The sequence below is a fragment of the Salvelinus alpinus genome, chromosome 28, assembly GCF_045679555.1.
Source record: "Salvelinus alpinus chromosome 28, SLU_Salpinus.1, whole genome shotgun sequence".
Lineage (NCBI taxonomy): Eukaryota > Metazoa > Chordata > Actinopteri > Salmoniformes > Salmonidae > Salvelinus > Salvelinus alpinus.
The window spans coordinates 41,912,478-41,936,895 of record NC_092113.1 but is presented as its reverse complement, the minus strand read 5'-3'; the positions used below and the strand labels follow the sequence as shown (position 1 = coordinate 41,936,895).

The 24,418-nt window shown below is 44.1% G+C and overlaps 1 protein-coding gene across 3 annotated transcripts in view; it reads left to right on the top strand.

The window, feature by feature from the left end:
• The window catches only part of LOC139557900 (CDK5 and ABL1 enzyme substrate 2-like), an 82,239-nt gene that overhangs the window by 9,993 nt on the left and 47,828 nt on the right, over positions 1–24,418 (top strand). For all 3 annotated transcript variants that reach the window (XR_011671488.1, XM_071373225.1, XM_071373224.1), the window contains exon 2: positions 22,813–22,908. Coding sequence is in view for 2 of the 3 variants with exons in the window: in XM_071373225.1 (XP_071229326.1) it covers positions 22,813–22,908 (96 nt within the window). In the remaining variant the exon portion in view is untranslated. The remainder of the gene's footprint in view (positions 1–22,812; positions 22,909–24,418) is intronic.

Below are 24,418 nucleotides of genomic sequence, written 5' to 3'. Positions count from 1 at the left end.
CTAGTGCGAGGGGTTATAACAGTAGTCTAGTGCGAGGGGTTATAACAGTAGTCTAGTGCGAGGGGTTATAACAGTAGTCTAGTGCGAGGGGTTATAACAGCAGTCTAGTGTGAGGGGTTATAACAGCAGTCTAGTGCGAGGGGTTATAACAGTAGTCTAGTGTGAGGGGTTTTAGCAGTAGTCTAGTGGGAGGGGTTTATAACAGTAGTCTAGTGTGAGGGGTTATAACAGTAGTCTAGTGCGAGGGGTTTATAACAGTAGTCTAGTGGGAGGGGTTATAACAGTAGTCTAGTGTGAGGGGTTATAACAGTAGTCTAGTTTGAGGGGTTATAACAGTAGTCTAGTGTGAGGGGTTATAACAGTAGTCTAGTGTGAGGGGTTATAACAGTAGTCTAGTGCGAGGGGTTATAACAGTAGTCTAGTGCGAGGGGTTATAACAGTAGTCTAGTGCGAGGGGTTTATAACAGCAGTCTAGTGCGAGGGTTTATAACAGCAGTCTAGTGCGAGGGGTTATAACAGCAGTCTAGTGCCTAGGGGTTATAACAGCAGTCTAGTGCCTAGGGGTTATAACAGCAGTCTAGTGCGAGGGGTTATAACAGCAGTCTAGTGCCTAGGGGTTATAACAGCAGTCTAGTGCCTAGGGGTTATAACAGTAGTCTAGTGTGAGGGGTTATAACAGCAGTCTAGTGTATAGTGCGGGATTCACAAGGGAACCTGGGGAGCTTGATGTTCACATTGCCCTAAAAAAGGGAACCTCTTGAGATGGTCTGTTTGGTTCGCTTCGGGGCCTCTTTTGAGGGGTCTGAGTTCCTTCGTGGGGGTGTTCTGCACAAAAAATAAAGCAAAAAATAAAACAAACAGCACTGAATTCACAAATATTCTCCGAAAAGAACCAAGTGCGAAAACACTATTCAAAAAAAGCCTTGCTGTGATTGGGCAATACACTATAGGCTCCTTGTATTGCCATTTCGTTGACCAAAAGGTGTATTATTGGTCAATTACTTCCCTAAAATAAACAACCAGGTCAACTGCAGTTTCCTCTGTCCACACACTCACACAGACTTCTACTGTAGCCTATGTGTATAGCTAGTGTACAGAGCAATGGATGATTGTGGTACGACAGGCACACTGTGTGTTTTACATCAGGGGTTGGAACCTATAGGTTCTCTGGTGAAACGTAGTGCACTACTTTGACATAGGTTCTCTGGTTAAAAGTAGTGCACTACGTTGACATAGGTTCTCTGGTTAAAAGTAGTGCACTATTTTGACATAGGTTCTCTGGTTAAAAGTAGTGGACTACTTTGACATAGGTTCTCTGGTTAAAAGTAGTGCACTACTTTGACATAGGTTCTCTGGTTAAAAGTAGTGCACTACTTTGACATAGGTTCTCTGGTTAAAAGTAGTGCACTACGTTGACATAGGTTCTCTGGTTAAAAGTAGTGCACTACGTTGACATAGGTTCTCTGGTTAAAAGTAGTGCACTACGTTGACATAGGTTCTCTGGTTAAAAGTAGTGCACTACGTTGACATAGGTTCTCTGGTTAAAAGTAGTGCACTACATTGACATAGGGCTCTCTGGTTAAAAGTAGTGCACTACGTTGACATAGGGCTCTCTGGTGAAAAGTAGTGCACTACGTTGACATAGGGCTCTCTGGTGAAAAGTAGTGCACTACGTTGACATAGGGCTCTCTGGTGAAAAGTAGTGCACTACGTTGACATAGGGCTCTCTGGTGAAAAGTAGTGCACTACGTTGACATAGGGCTCTCTGGTGAAAAGTAGTGCACTACGTTGACATAGGGCTCTCTGGTGAAAAGTAGTGCACTACGTTGACATAGGGCTCTCTGGTGAAAAGTAGTGCACTATGAAGGGAACAGCATTTGGGATGCTGGCTGTCTATGCCACAAAAGGGGGAGGGACTGTGGTGGATTGCCTGTTCATTTTAAAACAGCCACAAGTTACTACTTGTAGTGTGTGTGAATAGCATAGCAGCGTTTTATGGCAGCCCACTCATACACCCATCTAGACCTTGAGGCGGAAATGTTTGGTGGAGTCTACAGTTTGTGGGGGCTTTTATAATGTGCCAACTTTAGACTTTCCATGCAGGGGTTTTGTCAGGTGACTTGTCTCACTGCATCACCTTTAGGTGGTATAGATTGTACGCAATATAATATGTGTTTTTTATGTATTTTGACAAGTAAACATCATTGAAAATGGTCCAAAAATACATCAACAACACATGTTATATTGCGTACCTGTTACGTTTTGGGTCCTGTCTAATTCTTTCTGTCAGCGGTTCAATTGCCAGTGCGAACAGGAGGGAGTAGAATGAGGACTTCTGTGTCTCGTGCCTCTCCCAATTTTTTTATCAGATAACGTATCACTTTTGTATATTGTTTGCTTTAGGACATTTTTATATCATATTTGAATTGCATTTCTTATTTCATTTGGAAAACTTTCAACGTTTTTAATAGAAAACACCATTTCAAGACGGTCAGAAGTGTTTTTCGTCATCAACAGACATTATTGCTACATCTACATCTTGTTTTTTTTAGCATATTGTATTAAATTGAAAACATGTTCTTGAATTTGTTTCTAAGTGTCTTGTTTTAATAAACCATGTTTGTTTTAATAAACCATGTTTGTTTTAATAAACCATGTTTGTTTTAATAAACCATGTTTGTTTTAATAAACCATGTTTGATTTAATAAACCATGTTTGTTTTAATAAACCATGTTTGTTTTAATAAACCATGTTTGTTTTAATAAACCATGTTTGATTTAATAAACCATGTTTGTTTTAATAAACCATGTTTGTTTTAATAAACCATGTTTGTTTTAATTAACCATGTTTGTTTTAATAAACCATGTTTGTTTTAATATGTATCAAGTCTTGTAGGACTTTTTCCATTCTGTTGCTTATGAGCTTTGTTATTATTTTATTGTTGCAATTGATTCAACTACAGGGTCTCTCGATTTTTAAATATAACTGAAATAACGGTTTTATACATGGAACTAGGAAGTACTGAGTTGAGTGACTTGTGTTGTCATTTGTGTAAGTAGGGGCGTTACTTTGTCCCAGAATATCAAATACAATTCTATGGGAAAGCCGTCCATTCCTGGTGCTTTTCACAATTCGAATGTTTTAACTGTCTTAATATGTATTTTTGGGCCATCTCTGTTTTTAGTGATTTAATTTTTTTGTCTGCTCATAGCTGCTTCAGGATAGTGGAGTCTAAGAAGGCTGTAGGGTCAGTCACACTGTTGTGTAATTCCATAGATTTTCATAGATTTTAAAATGGTCATTAATCGCATGGTTGTTTTGTAATGCGTTTTGTATCTTGATGTATTAAAATTATAACTGGTTTGACGTGTATTCGTTTTGTGAGGGCTGTTTAGACGTTTACCAGGTTTAGTAACCATTAAGTAGTAAGCTTTATGTGAGTTTAACCTGTAGTTGTTGGCTCTCTTCATTCAGTAAAATATCATATTCCTGATTTAAGTTAAGAAATGTTATTTTCTTCTTTACCTTGCAAAGATTTTTTTATGGGCTTTTTCTTTCTTTTTTTTTTCTTTTTATGGGCTTTTTAACGCTGTTTGAGACTGTCGATGCTAGTAGCTTAACGCTTATTGAGACTGTCGATGCTAGTAGATTAACGTTCACTGGGGCTAGGACTGTGTTGGGGGTGGGGCTAGGACTGTGTTGGGGGTGGGGCCAGGACTGTGGGTTGGGGTAGCCAGAGGGCTAGTAGCCATAGCAAGCTGTTTTTGTAAATAACAAATTTGTTCTTAATTGACCTGCCTGGTAAAATGAAATATGTTGTTGCTCATACAAGACAGGTGAGACCGAGATGAACACACACACACAGACCACAGCAGAGGCTGCTCTGTGAGAACAAGCCCTACGCTGGAATCTGAATGACATCATCAGTCTGTGGGGGACAGAGGAAGGGGTTGTTATTCTGTCTTGTGAAACTTTCACATCTGAAAATGTTCTTAGCTCGGCTTATAACGAGGAACTGAAACAAACCACTCCCTACAGCACGGTGATGTCACACTGTAAAAGTAGCATGACGAGCCAGGACTGTGTGTTGGGGGTGGGGCCGGGACTGTGTGTTGGGGGTGGGGCCGGGACTGTGTGTTGGGGGTGGGGCCGGGACTGTGTGTTGGGGGTGGGGCCGGAACTGTGGGTTGGGGGTGGGGCCGGAACTGTGGGTTGGGGGTGGGGCCGGAACTGTGGGTTGGGGGTGGGGCCGGAACTGTGGGTTGGGGGTGGGGCCGGAACTGTGGGTTGGGGGTGGGGCCAGGACTGTGGGTTGGGGGTGGGGGTGGGGCTAGGACTGTGTGTTGGGGGTGGAGCCAGGACTGTGTTGGGGGTGGGGCCAGGACTGTGTGTTGGGGCCAGGACTGTGTGTTGGGGCCAGGACTGTGTGTTGGGGCCAGGACTGTGTGTTGGGGCCAGGACTGTGTGTTGGGGCCAGGACTGTGTGTTGGGGCCAGGACTGTGTGTTGGGGCCAGGACTGTGTGTTGGGGCCAGGACTGTGTGTTGGGGCCAGGACTGTGTGTTGGGGCCAGGACTGTGTGTTGGGGGTGGGGGGGCCAGGACTGTGTGTTGGGGTGGGGGTGGTGGGGGGGTAGTGTGTTGGGGCCAGGACTGTGTTGGGGGTGGGGCCAGGACTGTGTGTTGGGGCCAGGACTGTGTGTTGGGGCCAGGACTGTGTGTTGGGGCCAGGACTGTGTGTTGGGGCCAGGACTGTGTGTTGGGGGTGGGGCCAGGACTGTGTGTTGGGGTGGGGGTGGTGGGGGGTAGTGTGTTTATCCTGACCAGTGTTGACTGACCTCTGCTCTACCCCCCCCCCCCCCCCCCCTCTCTTCCCAGGCTGTCTGTCTCCAGAGCCATATGAATGGAGTCCTGTATAAACACACAGTCTCAGCCTCTAGCCTGCATAATGTCTATCTGCTAACAGCCATTCCAGGACCGATAACGTGCATGGTCTGTTTTTCTCCAAATACAGGCCTGTCTGTCCAATAGAACACCTGTCTGTCTGTCCAATAGAACACCTGTCTGTCTGTCCAATAGACCACCTGTCTGTCTGTCCAATAGACCACCTGTCTGTCTGACCTATTGTTGTCACGAGAATTTTCAATCCCAATGATAATAACTATCAATCAATAGCTTTGACCAATCCCAGAGGTTTGTAAGACCATGGGTATAATAATAATTAGGCAAAGACTCAGCTTATGCAAAAGGTTAGTACCGTTTCTTCACGAGAACGTTCTGAAGTGCACAATACAAACACAGTCTTTATAACACACACAAACAAGTTCAAATCTTAAGCTACGCCTTGCTCAGACAGTCGGTGTTTTTCCACTGCACAGATACATTGTTTAATCTGCAACATGTTTCATCATTTTCTGCCAACCTAACAGTTTCTCCCCTCCACGGGTGGAGACATAATGTCCAGTAAGGAACACAGTAGTACAACTCGTCTGTCGATAGATCCTCTTATCATTTGTTTCACACTTGCACCCTGTTTACGTACTAAAAAGGAACAAAAGGTCCTTGTTCTAATTCTGACTAAAACTTCACACATCATCAGATTATAGTTTTATGATTCTAATAAATTTCATACAATTATATGGTTTCAGGGTGGAATATTTTAATCATTACCATTAAGCATATAATTCCCTTATCAATTGATCACCTGGTGTTTGGAACAAAAACAAAACAATCTAGACTATATAACAGATTTTATCTGAAATTAGATGATGGACGTGTCCCAAATGATATCTTATATAGTGCACTAGTTTTGCTCAGGGCCCCTGCGGAATAGGGTGTCATGTGTAATGCACCCCTACATGTTGTTGTATTCTCATGACCGTAGCCAGATGTTCATGTAAGGTATGTTCCAAATGGCACCCTATTCTCTATCTAGTGTTCCAAATGGCACCCTATTCTCCATCTAGTGTTCCAAATGGCACCCTATTCTCCATCTAGTGTTCCAAATGGCACCCTATTCTCCATCTAGTGTTCCAAATGGCACCCTATTCTCTATATAGTGAACTACCTTTGACCAGGGCCTGTCATGCCAAATAGTTTCCCCCTGCCAAAAAGTGTCACAATGGGATTCGATGAGTTCTAGCTTCTGTTGCTAGGGCTGTTGCTAGAACTTGCAAAATTCTGACCGGATTACGTGATGAACCAAAGCGTCCGTTGCTATGCTGGTTGCTTGGATCTATTTCACCTCATAAGCGCTCGCTCAGTCCGCGCAAAATTATTACTTCAGAATTGCTCTCCAAGGACGGTGTTTTTGAGGATGACAACCTGCTGACTACCTGCTGCTTCAGAGGACCAAAAAGACTGGAAAGAGAACACTCTTTAACGTTACCATATATTTGTCTTTATATAAGAACATTTGTTAAATAGGAAGAAATAATGTAGGCTGTATATAGATTGACATTGCTAGCTACTGTACTTATTTACCTCAGCCTGTCTGGTCAGCTAGCTAGCCACAGTATCCAGCCAGCTAGCCAACTAGCTAGCCAACTAGCTAGCCAGACAATTTTTATTTAGCTAACGTTAGCTAGCGAGCTATTGTACTTATTTACCTTAGCCTGTCTGGTCAGCTAGCTAGCCACAGTATCCAGCCAGCTAGCCAACTAGCTAGCCAGACAATTTTATTTAGTTAACGTTAGCTAGCTAGCTACTGTAACTGTTATTGTAGCTTTCTGTTTGTATATATCTTGCACTTCAATGGCATCCCTCAGAGATTTTCTTTGAACTTTCCAACCAGGCGAAGTACAATGAAAGCACCGCTGTTCTCGACAAGAGGCGCAACATTAAGCAGTTCTATTTAGATAACTGGACGGATTTAACTATGTACAACCAACATCCATCTCGCTAGCTGGTCATCTACATGTCGCTAGCTATACATATAGTTCAGTGGGAGGACGGCTCATAATAATGTCTGGAATGGAGTAAATGGAATGGGATCAAACCAGGGGTCACATGATCGGTAAGTGTTCCAATTCACATTTTGGCCCCATGACAAGTTGTTTTGTGATGGCTACTTTATTTGACCACAGCAGAGTTAAATATTCTAGAGAGAGTGTGTGTGTGTGTGTGTGTGTGTGTGTGTGTGTGTGTGTGTGTGTGTGTCTTTCAGTATCCTTACAAATATGAAAATGTGCAATACTGTATGACACAGATGTGGGTAACAAAGTAATCTTCTCTCTAACACTTTAAAATGTTAGGGGTTGACCTCGTTCACTAAATCCAGGAATGGCAACAGCTGGTGTCTGACGATGACCGATCACTTTACCAAGTGGACGGAGGGAATACGCATTAAGGTCAGTACAGGAAGAGTACGTGCTTAACTCTCAATTCCCTTCTGTAAAAACCCCATTTAAAATAGGGTGCTTGGAACTGTTAGATTCTGGGTTAAACTTGGCACGTTGTTTTACTCAGCAGTATAGTATCTGAGGAGTGATGGAGACTGGTTTTTACCTCAGATGTTAACGGTTATCTGTAGGAGCCAGATGGCGGTGGAATGTGCTGGGTTGACGGGTGGAAGTCAAGTCACAGGAGTGCTATAGGGGAAGCGGGTGGACATCTGTGGATTAGGTAAATGAGGGGTTGAGGTGAGGTCAGATCCCCCCCCCCCCCCTCCCCCCTTTAAGGGAGAAATTAGGGTTTATTACTTTGTCTTCCTGTCGAACAACAAGATGGAAGGATCGGAGAGAAGGAGGAGTGTCTAAACTGGAGTGTATATACTTGTGGAAACATGTTTTGTCTGAAAGCAGTTGTATTGATCCTCTGGGAAGAATAAAATTGGTTAAGCTTTCATAATGTCCGTAGAGGTTTTTTTTACTCTGAGAATTAGAACCTAACAGAATCAAAAATAGATGTTTATTTTTGTGTGATACACATCAAGGATGAGACTGGTGAGGTCACCTCCAAGGCGATGGTGGACATGTTCATGTATTTTTTTTCTGGCCCTTCAAGAGATATGTAAGAAATGTAATTGTAATAGGAAATATAATTGCATTTATTCCTGTTATCAATCAAGGTGAGACTGAACATGGATGGACACGGCGCAGGAGAAACGGAAGGAGAGAGCTTCCGGAGCAGAATCAAAAACGGGGACTGAGTGCTACGACATCAGGGCGAAAAAAAAATTTAAATTTTATTTCACCTTTATTTAACCAGGTAGGCTAGTTGAGAACAAGTTCTCATTTGCAACTGCGACCTGGCCAAGATAAAGCATAGCAGTGTGAACAGACAACACAGAGTTACACATGGAGTAAACAATAAACAAGTCAATAACATGGTAGAAAGAAAGAGAATCTATATACAATGTGTGCAAAAGGCATGAGGTAGGCAATAAATCGAATAATTACAATTTAGCAGATTAACACTGGAGTGATAAATCATCAGATGATCATGTGCAAGAAGAGATACTGGTGTGCAAAAGAGCAGAAAAGTAAATAAATAAAAGCAGTATGGGGGGTGAGGTAGGTAAATTGGGTGGGTAGTTTACAGATGGACTATGTACAGCTGCAGCGATCGGTTAGCTGCTCGGATAGCAGATTTTTAAAGTTGTTGAGGGAGATAAAAGTCTCCAACTTCAGAGATTTTTGCAATTCGTTCCAGTCGCAGGCAGCAGAGAACTGGAAGGAAAGGCGTCCAAATGAGGTTTTAGCTTTAGGGATGATCAGTGAGATACACCTGCTGGAGCGCGTGCTGCGGGTGGGTGTAGCCATCGTGACCAGTGAACTGAGATAAGGCGGCACTTTACCTAGCATAGCCTTGTAGATGACCTGGAGCCAGTGGGTCTGACGACGAACATGTAGCGAGGGCCAGCCGACTAGGGCATACAGGTCGCAGTGGTGGGTCGTATAAGGTGCTTTAGTAACAAAACGAATGGCACTGTGATAAACTGCATCCAGTTTGCTGAGTAGAGTGTTGGAAGCTATTTTGTAGATGACATCGCCGAAGTCGAGGATCGTTAGGATAGTCAGTTTTACTAGGGTAAGTTTGGCGGCGTGAGTGAAGGAGGCTTTGTTGCGGAATAGAAAGCCGATTCTTGATTTGATTTTGGATTGGAGATGTTTGATATGAGTCTGGAAGGAGAGTTTGCAGTCTAGCCAGACACCTAGGTACTTATAGATGTCCACATATTCTAGGTCGGAACCGTCCAGGGTGGTGATGCTAGTCGGGCGTGCGGGTGCAGGCAGCGAACGGTTGAAAAGCATGCATTTGGTTTTACTAGCGTTTAAGAGCAGTTGGAGGCCACGGAAGGAGTGTTGTATGGCATTGAAGCTCGTTTGGAGGTTAGATAGCACAGTGTCCAAGGAAGGGCCGGAAGTATATAGAATGGTGTCGTCTGCGTAGAGGTGGATCAGGGAATCGCCCGCAGCAAGAGCAACATCATTGATGTATACAGAGAAAAGAGTCGGCCCGAGAATTGAACCCTGTGGTACCCCCATAGAGACTGCCAGAGGACCGGACAACATGCCCTCCGATTTGACACACTGAACTCTGTCTGCAAAGTAGTTGGTGAACCAGGCAAGGCAGTCATTAGAAAAACCGAGGCTACTGAGTCTGCCGATAAGAATATGGTGATTGACAGAGTCGAAAGCCTTGGCCAGGTCGATGAAGACGGCTGCACAGTAATGTCTTTTATCGATGGCGGTTATGATATCGTTTAGTACCTTGAGCGTGGCTGAGGTGCACCCGTGACCGGCTCGGAAACCGGATTGCACAGCGGAGAAGGTACGGTGGGATTCGAGATGGTCAGTGATCTGTTTGTTGACTTGGCTTTCGAGGACCTTAGATAGGCAGGGCAGGATGGATATAGGTCTGTAACAGTTTGGGTCCAGGGTGTCTCCCCCTTTGAAGAGGGGGATGACCGCGGCAGCTTTCCAATCCTTGGGGATCTCAGATGATACGAAGGAGAGGTTGAACAGGCTGGTAATAGGGGGTGCGACAATGGCGGCGGACAGTTTCAGAAATAGGGGGTCCAGATTGTCAAGCCCAGCTGATTTGTATGGGTCCAGGTTTTCCAGCTCTTTCAGAACATCTGCTATCTGGATTTGGGTAAAGGAGAAGCTGGGGAGGCTTGGGCGAGTAGCAGCGGGGGGGCGGGGCTGTTGGCCAAGGTTGGAGTTGCCAGGAGGAAGGCATGGCCAGCCATTGAGAAATGCTTGTTGAAGTCTTCGATTATCACGGATTTATCGGTGGTGACCGTGTTACCTAGCTTCAGTGCAGTGGGCAGCTGGGAGGAGGTGCTCTTGTTCTCCATGGACTTTACAGTATCCCAGAACTTTTTGGAGTTAGAGCTACAGGATGCGAATTTCTGCTTGAAAAAGCTGGCCTTTGCTTTCCTGACTGACTGCGTGTATTGGTTCCTGACTTCCCTGAACAGTTGCATATCGCGGGGGCTCTTCGATGCTATTGCAGTTCGCCACAGGATGTTTTTGTGCTGGTCGAGGGCAGTCAGGTCTGGAGTGAACCAAGGGCTATATCTGTTCTTGGTTCTGCATTTTTTGAACGGAGCATGCTTGTCTAATATGGTGAGGAAGTAACATTTAAAGAATGACCAGGCATCCTCAACTGACGGGATGAGGTCAATATCCTTCCAGGGTACCCGGGCCAGGTCGATTAGAAAGGCCTGCTCGCAGAAGTGTTTTAGGGAGCGTTTGACAGTGATGAGGGGTGGTCGTTTGACCGCGGACCCGTGGCGGATACAGGCAATGAGGCAGTGATCGCTGAGATCTTGATTGAAGACAGCAGAGGTGTATTTGGAGGGCAGGTTGGTCAGGATAATGTCTATTAGGGTGCCCATGTTTACGGATTTAGGGTTGTACCTGGTGGGTTCCTTGATGATTTGTGTGAGATTGAGGGCATCAAGCTTGGATTGTAGGACTGCCGGGGTGTTAAGCATATCCCAGTTTAGGTCACCTAACAGAACAAACTCTGAAGCTAGATGGGGAGCGATCAATTCACAGATGGTGTCCAGGGCACAGCTGGGAGCTGAGGGGGGTCGGTAGCAGGCGGCAACAGTGAGAGACTTATTTCTGGAGAGATTAATTTTTAAAATTAGAAGTTCGAACTGTTTGGGCATAGACCTGGAAAGTATGACAGAACTTTGCAGGCTATCTCTGCAGTAGATTGCAACTCCTCCCCCTTTGGCAGTTCTATCTTGACGGAAAGTGTTATAGTTGGGTATGGAAATCTCAGAATTTTTGGTGGCCTTCCTTCCTAAGCCAGGATTCGGACACGGCAAGGACATCAGGATTGGCAGAGTGTGCTAAAGCGGTGAGTAAGGCAAACTTAGGGAGGAGGCTTCTGATGTTGACATGCATGAGGCCAAGGCTTTTTCGATCACAGAAGTCAACAAATGAGGGTGACTGGGGACATGCAGGGCCTGGGTTTACCTCCACATCACCCGAGGAACAGAGGAGTAGTAGGATGAGGGTGCGGCTAAAGGCTATCAAAACTGGTCGCCTAGAGCGTTGGGGACAAAGAATAAAAGGAGCAGATTTATGGGCGTGGTAGAATAGATTCTGGGCATAATGTGCAGACAGGGGTATGGAGGGGCGCGGGTACAGCGGAGGCAGGCCCAGGCACTGGGTGATGATAAGAGAGGTTGTATCTCTGGACATGCTGGTCTCAATGGGTGAGGTCACCGCATGTGTGGGGGGTGGGACAAAAGGGGTATCAGAGGTACGGAGAGTGGAACTACAGGGTCCATTGCAAACCAAAACAATGATAATGAAAACTAGCCTGAACAACAGTATGCAAGGCATATTGATATTTGAGAGAGACATACAATAAGGCATAAAGTGATTGCAGGTCTTGATTGGGAGAGCTAGCTAAAACAACAGGTAAGATAACAGCAGCAATAACAGGGTGCTAGTCTAACACAGCAACAACAGGTAAAAATGGCGACGACTAGGCAGAGAGGGTCGGATTAACTACACACAGATCCTGAGTTAAAGCACAGAGCCGACAGATAAAACACAAATAAACAGAATGGAGTACCGTGAATTAATGGACAGTCAAGCATGCATCAGCTATGTAGCCAAGTGATCATAGTGTCCAGGGGGCAGCCGTAGATGGAGCAGGGAGGCCTCCACTAAGCTAGCACGCGGCGTTTAAAGTTAGTAGCCCGGGGGGTGGTCTGCTCAGACGGAGGGGGTCTGCTCAGACGTGGTCGTGTCGACAGAGAATCCAGAGAATCCAAGCCGAATGGCGAAAGAGAGGTTGTGAATTGTAGAATTGTGTTTGCTAACTGGTGCTAGCTTCGTGGCAGTGGCGCTAACTGCGCTAGCTGGTAGACCTCTTCGGCTAGCCGGCAGATGGGCCTAGCTCGAGGCTAGCTCAAGGCTAACTGGTGCTTGCTTCGGGACAGAGGTGTTAGCCAGTAGTAGCCACTCGGTTGCAGCTAGCTAGCTGTGATAATACGGTGTAATTGTCCAGAGCTTGCGTCAGGAATCCGGTGATGTGGTAGAGAAAAAGCAGTCCTATATGCTCTGGGTTGATATCGCGCTTGCAGACTGGCAGGTATTGGCCCGGTATTGAAGCTGGCTGTGTCCGAGTTAAGGGCGAAGACCGCAGCAGTGGCTAACTGACTACTAGCTAGTAGCTAGTTATCTGGCTAGCTTCTGATTGGGGTTACGGTTCTAAAGTATATAAAAAAAATAGCAGGTCCGTACCACATTGGGTGAGGCGGAATGTAGGAATGTATATTCAGTTCCTAGATGGAAAGTGAAATTAAAATGTATACGAAATGTATACGAAAAATACGAATACTATTTACACGGGACAAGACAGGACAAAGACACATCCGACTGCTACGCCATCTTGGATACTTGGTTTGGAAGAAGAACTAAAGGAAGGCGAGACCTGGGAAACCTCGCTGCTCTTTCACTCCTAGCTGAGGTCACCATCTGTTAAAGTGAATATAAAATCTCAGATAATAACCATTTGCATTTGCACACAAAATAACCTGACGCTAGTTTTAGTTTCCCCTGAACAGTGATATTTTTCTCTTTTGTCTTCCAAGGGTTACCTCGGTGGAAGCCACCGATCTTCTCCAGTTTGGACAATCAACCACTGAAAGGACTGACACCCTTCGGTGAAGCGCGTGAGACAAACTATGTAAAGCTTTGGTTGACATTTTGAGAAAAGCAAGAAATGGTAGATATGCTGAGCTTATAAAAATGTACCTCCAAATGACTTCAGGACCATCGACTGTCTGAGCCCCCCAGGAGGTATCCCATCTACCAGAGCCAGTGTGAGTTTAGATCAGTCTGATTCTCTGTGCTCTCAGTCGGAGGGGGACCAGCTTGAGTTGAGGTTATACCTTCCAAAAGTGTTGAAAAGTACATATCTCCCATTTTATAACACTGCACTAATCCATCAAATTTTATCTCTTTACTGGGTTTACCTGTGTGTTTGCGTCTCTGTCTCCTACCCTGTCCCCTTTAACTCTTCTCCTGTTCTCCAGGACCCAGAGGGTTGTGCCCAACACCCAGATGTGGATCCACCTAATGTCCTCCATTACCAACCACCCTGCAGCTACTGTTGTTGTCATTATCTGCTAAGAATAATATTTTGCTCTATCATACTGGGCACATAAAATGTTTGATTGCCATGTGAGTGTACAAAAATAAATCTGTGAAAAAATAAATGAATGACACAACTGTTACAACTGTTTTATGTATTCAAATCTTACGTATTGCCAGGTTGGTTTTCACAGCTGATTCCCAAGGTGTTCATTATTGTAAGTTATAAGGGATCCTTTGATTTGTATTTCTTTGTTCCACATTATTCACCACAAGGGTGTACTGATCAGCTATGTGAGATAGAACAAAAGGAATCATAATAGGGGACTACTGCAATTCTATTGTGTCATAGCAAATTATTAGTTTTCTTTGCCATTTCTGAAACGTAGTAATGTTTTAAGACATGGATTTCATGTTATAAAGTTAACATGGTACCCAACAGTAGTTTTGAAGTAATGTTTTAATTTGATTAGTTAAACAAAACTTGTTTAAACCGAGAAAATTGTCACGCAAAATAGGCCTTGTTTGCATAGTGCAGTTGATGTTACTCTTCAATAACACCCCAAAGCAAATCAGGGGGGGGAAAATTGGTTTATTCAAAGAGGACAATTCATGGATGTTATGCTGAGATGTAGATTTTCATTCTCCCCTGTCCTCAGTGAGTCTCCACAGTACAAAGAGACAGGATGTAGTTTTATAACCCATCCCCAGCCGGTGGTTGACCAATTAGAATTCCTTGCAATAAAATTGGGCCAGTGGCCAAATCACAAGTATCCTGTTTTAGGCTCAATGCCTAGACAAAATCTTCCCATGTCTCTGACTCATTGATCGTTTATTCCCTCTTGACCGTTAGTCCTCTGCTTTTGTGTATTTATCTTCTAAATATTCTTGATGAAAAGAACGTCATTTAGGCTGTAATGATCGCCAAAATTCTAATCGTTAGGTCGTCTCACCGTTGATATAGCAACGTACGCTAATAGTTCATCAAATCCCATTGTGATGCGGAGGGGGACACTTTTTGGCCAGGGGACATTATTAGGCAAGACAGGCCCATTGGGAATAGGGTGCCACCTGAGACACCTGGAGTTATCAGGCTGCACTTTTCTCACTAAATGGGATAATGTATTTAAATTAAATGGGATAATGTATTTAAATTAAATGGGATAATGTATTTAAATTAAATGGGATAATGTATTTAAATTAAATGGGATAATGTATTTAAATTAAATGGGATAATGTATTTAAATTAAATGGGATAATGTATTTAAATTAAATGGGATTATGTATTTAAATTAAATGGGATTATGTATTTAAATTAAATGGGATTATGTATTTAAATTAAATGGGATTATGTATTTAAATTGAATGGGATAATGTATTTAAATTGAATGGGATAATGTATTTAAATTAAATGGGATAATGTATTTAAATTAAATGGGATCATGTATTTAAATTAAATGGGATCATGTATTTAAATTAAATGGGATCATGTATTTAAATTAAATGGGATCATGTGTTTAAATTGAATGGGATCATGTGTTTAAATTGAATGGGATCATGTGTTTAAATTGAATGGGATCATGTGTTTAAATTGAATGGGATCATGTGTTTAAATTGAATGGGATAATGTGTTTAAATGAAATGGGATAATGTATTTAAATGAAATGGGATAATGTGTTTAAATTGAAGGGGATAATGTGTTTAAATTGAAGGGGATAATGTGTTTAAATTAAATGGGATAATGTGTTTAAATTAAATGGGATAATGTATTTAAATTAAATGGGATAATGTATTTAAATTGATGTCAGCCATCCTTTGACCACCAAGTAAGAGGAAAATGTTAGGATAGGGATTTTTAAATCTGTGAATTTTTAAAAGTCATTGCGTAATGCTAATACAAAAACGGATTGTAATTTTCGTTGGCGGTCGGGTTTCAATTTGTCAGTCCGTGGTGTCCCAGTCCACTAGGATGCTGCCTAGTGCTACAGTCCTAACAGCACTGCTGTAAGGGTATTTAATCTAAAGCCCCAGACGGTGACGTCACACAGCCGCTGATTGACGGCTGGCAGCCCCTGAGACCTTAAACAAAGATCAGCACACTGATCCTCAGTCGGCTCAGTACCTCTGATTACAAACAACAGATAGACAGACCAAGAGGAGGAGGGGGGGGGGGGGGGGTGAGGGAGACAGAGAGGCATGGAGGGGATAGATAGGGGGGGGGGACAGAGAGGGACGGAGGGAGGGGATAGATAGATAGAGGAGGGGATAGATAGAGGGGGGGGGGGGGGCAGAGAGGGAGGGGATAGAGGGGGGGGGGCAGAGAGGGAGGGGATAGAGGGGGGGAGGGGATAGATAGAGGAGGGAGGGGATAGAGGAGGGGATAGATAGAGGAGGGAGGGGGGGAGGGGATAGATAGAGGAGGGAGGGGATAGATAGGGGGGGAGGGGATAGAGGGAGGGGGGCAGAGAGGGAGGGGATAGATAGAAGGGGGGAGGGGATAGATAGAGGGAGGGAGGGGATAGATAGGGGGGAGGGGATAGATAGGGAGGGGGGCAGAGAGGGAGGGGATAGATAGAAGGGGGGAGGGGATAGATAGAAGGGGGGAGGGGATAGATAGAGAGGGAGGGGGGCAGAGAGGGGAGGAGATAGATAGAGAGGGGATAGATAGAGAGGGGATAGATAGAGAGGGGATAGATAGAGGGGGGGAGGGGATAGATAGAGGGGGGGAGGGGCAGAGAGGGGGGATAGAAGAGGGGGGAGGGGATAGACGGAGAGGGACGGAGGGAGGGGATAGATAGAGGGGGGAGGGGATATACAGAGAGGGACGGAGGGAGGGGATAGAGAGATAGATGGGGGGGAGGGGATAGAGAGATAGATAGATAGATGGGAGGGAGGGAGGGGATAGATAGAGGGGGGAGGGGATAGATAGAGGGGGGAGGGGATATATAGAGGGGGGAGGGGATAGATAGATAGATGGGAGGGAGGGAGGGGATAGATAGAGGGGATAGATAGAGGGGGGAGGGGATAGACGGAGAGGGACGGAGGGAGGGGATAGATAGAGGGGGGAGGGGATATACAGAGAGGGACGGAGGGAGGGGATAGAGAGATAGATGGGGGGGAGGGGATAGATAGATAGATGGGAGGGAGGGGATAGATAGAGGGGGGGGGGATATATAGAGGGGGGAGGGGATAGATAGATAGATGGGAGGGAGGGAGGGGATAGATAGAGGGGATAGATAGAGGGGGGAGGGGATAGACGGAGAGGGACGGAGGGAGGGGATAGATAGAGGGGGGAGGGGATATACAGAGAGGGACGGAGGGAGGGGATAGAGAGATAGATGGGGGGAGGGGATAGATAGATAGATGGGAGGGAGGGAGGGGATAGATAGAGGGGGGAGGGGATAGATAGAGAGGGACGGAGGGAGGGGATAGATAGATAGATGGGAGGGAGGGAGGGGATAGATAGAGGGGATAGATAGAGGGGGAGGGGATAGACGGAGAGGGACGGAGGGAGGGGATAGATAGAGGGGGGAGGGGATATACAGAGAGGGACGGAGGGAGGGGATAGAGAGATAGATGGGGGGGAGGGGATAGAGAGATAGATGGGGGGGAGGGGATAGATAGATAGATGGGAGGGAGGGGATAGATAGAGAGGGGGGGGGGATAGATAGATAGATGGGAGGGAGGGAGGGGATAGATAGAGGGGATAGATAGAGGGGGGAGGGGATAGACGGAGAGGGACGGAGGGAGGGGATAGATAGAGGGGGGAGGGGATATACAGAGAGGGACGGAGGGAGGGGATAGAGAGATAGATGGGGGGAGGGGATAGAGAGATAGATGGGGGGAGGGGATAGATAGATAGATGGGAGGGAGGGAGGGGATAGATAGAGGGGGGAGGGGATAGATAGATAGATGGGAGGGAGGGAGGGGATAGATATACAGAGAGGGACGGAGGGAGGGGATAGATAGAGGGGGGAGGGGATAGATGGGAGGGAGGGGATAGATAGAGGGGGGAGGGGATAGAGAGGGGGGAGGGGATAGAGAGCAACAGAACACAGCAGAGGGAGATTGTACAGTTCTAAGGGTTAAACCTACAGTGTATTCAGAAAGTATTCATACCTCTTGACGTTTTCAACATTTTGTTACGTTACAGCCTTATTCTAAAATTATTTTAATTGTTTTTGTTATCAATCTACACACAACACCCCATAATAACAGAGAGAAAACAAGTTTTTAGAAATGTTTGCAAATGTATAATTTTTATTTTTTATTTTTATTATTTACATAAGTATTCAGACCCTTTGCTATTAGACTCGAAAGTGAACTCCGGTACATCCTGTTTCCATTGATTATCATTGAAATGTTTCTACGACTTGGAGTCCACCTGTGGTAAATCCAATTGATTGGACATGATTTGGAAAGGCACAAACCTGTCTATATAAGGTCCCACAGTTGACAGTGCATGTCAGAGCAAAAACCAAGCCATGATGTCGAAGGAATTGTCCGTAGAGCTCCAAGACAGGATTGTGTTGAGGCACAGATCTGAGGAAGGGTACCAAAACATTTCTGCAGCATTGAAGGTCCTCAAGAACACAGTGGCCACCATCATTCTTAAATGGAAGAAAGCGGAGAAGGGCATTGGTCAGGGAAGTGACCAAGAACTCGGTGGTCACTCTGACAGAGCTCCAGAGTTCCTCTGTGGAGATGGAAGAACCTTCCAGAAGGACAACCATCGCTGTAGCACTCCACCAATCAGGTCTTTATGGTAGAGTGGCCAGACTGAAGCCTCTCCGACTATGAGAAACAAGATTCTCTGGTCTGATGAAACCAATATTTAACTCTTTGGTCTGAATGCCAAGCATAATTTCTGGTGGAAACCTGGCACCATTCCTACGGTGAAGCATGGTGGTGGCAGCATCATGCTGTGGGATTTTTTTCAGCGGAAGGGACTGGGAGACTAGTCAGGATCTAGAGAAAGATGAACGGAGCAAAGTACAGAGATCCTTGATGAAAACCTTCTCCAGGGCATTCAGGACCTCAGACTGGGGCGAAGGTTCACCTTCCAACAGGATAACGATCCTAAGCACAGATCTAATACAACACAGGAGTGGCTTCGGGACAAGTCTCTGAATGTCCCAGCCAGAGCCTGGACTTGAACCCGATCAAGGATCTCTGCAGAGACCTGAAAATAGCTGTGCAGCAACGCTCCTCATTCAACCTGACAGAGCTTGAGAGGATCTGCAGAGAGGAATGGGAGAAACTCTCCAAATACAGGTGTGCCAAGCTTGTAACGTCGTAACAAAGACTCAATACTGTAATCGCTGCCAAAGGTGCTTCAACAAAGTGCTGAGTAAATGTGATATTTCAGTTATTATTATTTAATAAATTTGCAAAAAAATCTAAAAACCTGTTTTTGCTTTGTCATTATGGGGTATTGTGTGTAGATTGGACACCAGTCTCAACGTCAACAGTGAAGAGGCGACTCCGGGATGCTGGCCTTCTAGGCAGAGTTGCAAAGAAAAAGCCATATTTCAGAATGGCCAATAAAAATAGAAGATTAAGATGGGCAAAAGAACACAGGCCAGCATCCCGGAGACGCCTCTTCGCTTTTGACGTTGAGACTGGTGTTTTGCGGGTACTATTTAATGAAGCTGCCAGTTGAGGATTTGAGGTGTCCGTTTCTCAAACTAGACATTCCAATGTACTTGTCCTCTTGCTCAGTTGTGCACCGGGGCCTCCCACTCTTCCTATTCTGGTTAGAGACAGTTTACGCTGTTCTGTGAAGGGAGCCGTACACAGCGTTGTACAAGATCTTCAGTTTCTTGGCAATTTATCGCATGGAATAGCCTTAATTTCTCAGAACAAGAATAGACTGACGAGTATCAGCAGACCTGTCTTTGTTTCTGGCCATTTTGAGCCTGTAATCGAACCCACAAATGCTGATGCTCCAGATACTCAACTAGTCTAAAGAAGGACTGTTTTATTGCTTCTTTAATCAGAACAACAGTTTTCAGCTATGTTAACATAATTGCAAAATGGTTTTCTAATGATCAATTAGCCTTTTAAAAGGATAAACTTGGATTAGCTAACACAACGTAGGGGCGGCAGGTAGACTAGTGGTTAGAGCGTTGGACTAGTAACCGAAAGGTTGCAAGATCAAATCCCAGAGCTGACAAGGTAATAATCTGCTGTTCTGCCCCTGAACAAGGCAGTTAACTCACTGTTCCTAGGCCGTCATTGTAAATAACAATTTGTTCTTAACTGACTTGCCTAGTTAAATAAAGGTAAAAAAATAAAATAAAATAAAACGTGCTATTGGAATACAGGAGTGATGGTTGCTTATAATGGGCCTCTGTACACCTATGTAGATATTCCATAAAGAATCAGCTGTTTCCAGCTACAATAGTAATTTACAACATTATCAAAGTCTACACTGTATTTCTGATCAATTTGATGTTATTTTAATGGACAAAAAATGTAATTTTCTTTAAAAAACAAGGACATTTCTAAGTGACCCCAAACTTTTGAACGGTAGTGTATATTATACAACAAAAACAACATCTATCTTTCATCTCTGTGTGTTTCAGAAATGTCCTTTTAATTCACAAGAGGCTGAATGTATGTTACCGGAGAAAGCATCAGAGTGAATGAAACAGCTCCCGCTCTTTCTCAGTAGGCACATCTATCCGATGTTATCTGGTCAAAAAGAGTATGACATTGTTGTCACCCGTTCTATTGAATGCAAGGGAAGCCAGCAAGTATTTGGTTAAAAAAACTTGATAAAAAAATGTATAAAATAAAATAGCCAATCAGCGTTGAGCTAAACTGAGTGAGCTCAGCCGTGAACGGTCAGAAACCAAACACCATAAAGAAGGTGTCAAGGGAAGCCAGTTTGGATTTGGTTTCACACCAATCACATCAGAAGCCAAACATCATTGACAGAAAACAACTTGAATTGTTGCATCTCGTTGTGATTGTTCTCCGGTGGCTAACTAGCTAAAAATGGACCCTTTCCTAAATTAGCCATGGATGAAGACAGGGACTTCATGGATGAAGACAGTGGTTTTACTCCGTACTGGCCAATGATTATAACGGTGATTCTGATCCAACCATTAATTCATACATTGTTGTGCTCCTGGCCTGAGAGGATGGAAGTTCAGTATCTAGCTAGATGTAGAAACGTTAGGCTAATGTTATCTAGCTGGCCTGGCGCATCGTTGCACATAAAAGGAAGTTACGCTAGCGAGCAAGCATTTTAGCCAGGTAGCCTAGGACAGCAAAAACTAAGTGTGTACTTTATGACAAGAGTCATAGATCGTTTAGGCAACATGAAAGAGGAAGATGGCATTGGCGTTTCTCAACAAGTAGGGCGAGTCAACATGTTTTTTTTCTACTTGCACGCAGAAATCAGTATCATGGACAGCCACATCCTATTTAGCTTACGTTGATTGGACTAAATAGCTTTTGGTTATCTTTTAGTTGTCGCTGTATTAGACTAAGCAGAGGTGATTTGATGATGTTGAAATGATGCTGGAATAGTGGCGGCAGCTCCTGTTTACTTTGCGACTTGCAGTAAATCTCAGTGGTTATAACTCACTTTGACATTATGGGGTATTGTGTGTAAATTCAGACTGTAACAACTAAATGTGGGAAATGTCAAGGGGTGTGATTACTTTCTGAAGGCAATGACTGCCTCATTTTTAAGATGGAAAATGAATGAAACATTTATCTATGCCTTCATTTCTAAAAAGAAATTTAAAAAATTAAATAATATAGACTCTTAACTTTCATTTGACATCCTATTTTGATGTGCTCTTATGAACTTTACATGTTGGTGCTCATGGCTCTTTTTCCATGTAAATATCCCTCTGCAAAATAACACGCATGTCAACCCAAACCTTATGTCTGCAAAATAACACACAACACATTGGGCACTGTCTGCATAGCTATATGTATAACAGACATACCACACAACACATTGGGCACTGTCTGCATAGCTATATGTATAACAGACATACCACACAACATGGGGTTCCCAGGAGATCATATGTGTGTTTTATGTGTGTTTTGAAGAACGCCTGAGGAAATGTGCTGGAATGTTCCATTTCTGTCTGTCTGTGGAAAATACTTTTATCTTCTGCTGACTAGTGTGTTTGTTAACCAACCTATATAAGTAGAATAGAGGTGTGTGTGTGTGTGTGTGTGTGTGCGTGTATGCATGCGGTAAGGGGATAGAATGCAACTATCTACCACCCAATCAGCTGAGCTGACAACTCGCCTCAACACAACTGAACTGGCCTTTTTGGGTTGCGTTTTCATGTGTGATTTTATCCTATGAATTGTCTACTAAAGAAGAATAGAGTTTGAAAAACAGCCCGATAGAATAGTGGTTTTTAAAAGTAGGGTTGTGGAGTTAGATTAAAGAGGACACACAAAGGGCAGCCAGTGAAGAACAAACACCATTGTAAATACAACCCTGACGAAGGCCATGCAGCCAAAACGCGTCGGTTTTTAAAACCTTGTTTCTATTGAACATGCCATACTAATAAAGGCATTTTAATTAATTATATGAAGAGTGCCTTGGTCCTCCTTTCTTTTTGATAACCATATTTATGTTAATTTAACTTCCTTTTTGTACTTTAACTATATGCACATAATATGACATTTGAAATGTCTTTATTTTTTGGGAACTTTTGTAAGTGTAATGTTTACTGTTAATTTGTATTGTTTATTTCTCTTTTGTTATCTATTTCACTTGCTTTGACAATGTAAACATATGTTTCCCAGGGAGGGAGGGAGATAGGGAGAATTCTACTCAAATCTCAACTTTTTGAAGTCCACCTCACAGATGTAATACCCCCCCAGGGAAGACACACACATGGTGGTCACAGATGTAATTCCCCCCCAGGGAAGACACACACATGGTGGTCACAGATGTAATTCCCCCCCCAGGGAAGACACATACATGGTGGTCACAGGTTTCATTGTTATTGTTGGATAAAACACCAACAAAAATGTTTTTATAATAATTATTAATATATTTATAAATGAACAGAGAGAGCGCAACCTATACTGCTTGCTATTACGCTGCCATGGCAACCGATGGGACTATGATGATGTATTACTGTTGAGACTGGAAGCTGAATTACACTCTGAGGTGGGGGATCCTTGGCTCTTGACTGCTGTGTTTCCATGTTTCATGACTCTATCTCTTCTCTCTCTCTCTCTCTCTCTGCCCCACAGTCGGACTCGTAACCTGTTGGGCTCCCCCAGACATCGCCCTGCGAAGAAGGTCCACTTCATCAAGAACATGAGACAATACGACACACGGGGCAGCAGGTAGGTCTTAGAACACTGGCTGAAACACTTCCTCGTTCTCTCAGAACACTGGCTGAAACACTTCCTCGTTCTCTCAGAACACTGGCTGAAACACTTCCTCGTTCTCTCAGAACACTGGCTGAAACACTTCCTCGTTCTCTCAGAACACTGGCTGAAACACTTCCTCGTTCTCTCAGAACACTGGCTGAAACACTTCCTCGTTCTCTCAGAACACTGGCTGAAACATTTCCTCGTTCTCTCAGAACACTGGCTGAAACACTTCCTCGTTCTCTCAGAACCAGTGGAGGCTCCTCAGAGGAGGAAGTGTAGGACCATCCTCAGTGAATTTCATAAAAAAATAAAAATAGTCAAACATTCAAAAAGTTATCCTTTTTTAGATAAAACTATACTAAATATGTTCACATGTCACCAAATAATTTATTAAAACTAAGGTTGTGAACGTTTAAACGTGGAAACCTTAACGTTAAGAAAAATCGCGAACATAATTAAAGTCACAGTGCTGTTACCATAAAACATATACTTTTTAATGTTATTGCCTAACTAGACTATATGGCTATAAAGGCCGGGGGAAAGTTGTGTAATTTAAATAAAACCAGAAAGGAAGAGGAATATTTTAGGATACTTTGGTGAATTTGCGAGGCAGGACAAGACTGTCAGATGCAGAAGACCAAAACATATGAGCGGGGTTTTACCTGCTCCTCTTCCTCCCTCTCACTGCTCTTTCTCTTCGCTAACGATGCGAGTGTGTTCAGTCTTCTGTCTGTTGCTTGTAGAATATCCTAGTTTATTAATGGGACCGATGTCTCCGGGATACAGAGGTATCACTTCCTCCGTCTCCCAGAAAACTTCCTTCCGTTTTTTTTTTTCAGAACAGAACTGTAGATGAGGAATATACAGTATGTAGTAACTCTGATCTCCTGGCCGCGGTCTTAATGCAAGGCTACAAGCCAACTGAAAGTAGCCCGCAGGTTAGAGAGGTGGGCCAGTAACTGGAAAATGTAAAGCCAGTCCACAGACTAACTCCTCATTCAGAGGACCCTTATTATTATAATTATTATATGATCACCTTAACACCTGTTGGAACTTGGCTCTGTCTCTGCCTGTTGTTCTAGTGCCGGGGCTATTATTAAATCATTCTAGTGGGTCAGAGAGCATCACAAGGCTGCTGTTATGAGTGTAGACTGCTCCTTTAATACAATAGGAACAGAACACTCGGTCATCCAACAGAACACTCGGTCATCCAACAGAACACTCGGTCATCCAACAGAACACTCGGTCATCCAACAGAACACTCGGTCATCCAACAGAACACTCGGTCATCCAACAGAACACTCGGTCATCCAACAGAACACTCGGTCATCCAACAGAACACTCGGTCATCCAACAGAACACTCGGTCATCCAACAGAACACTCGGTCATCCAACAGAACACTCGGTCATCCAACAGAACACTCGGTCATCCAACAGAACACTCGGTCATCCAACAGAACACTCGGTCATCCAACAGAAC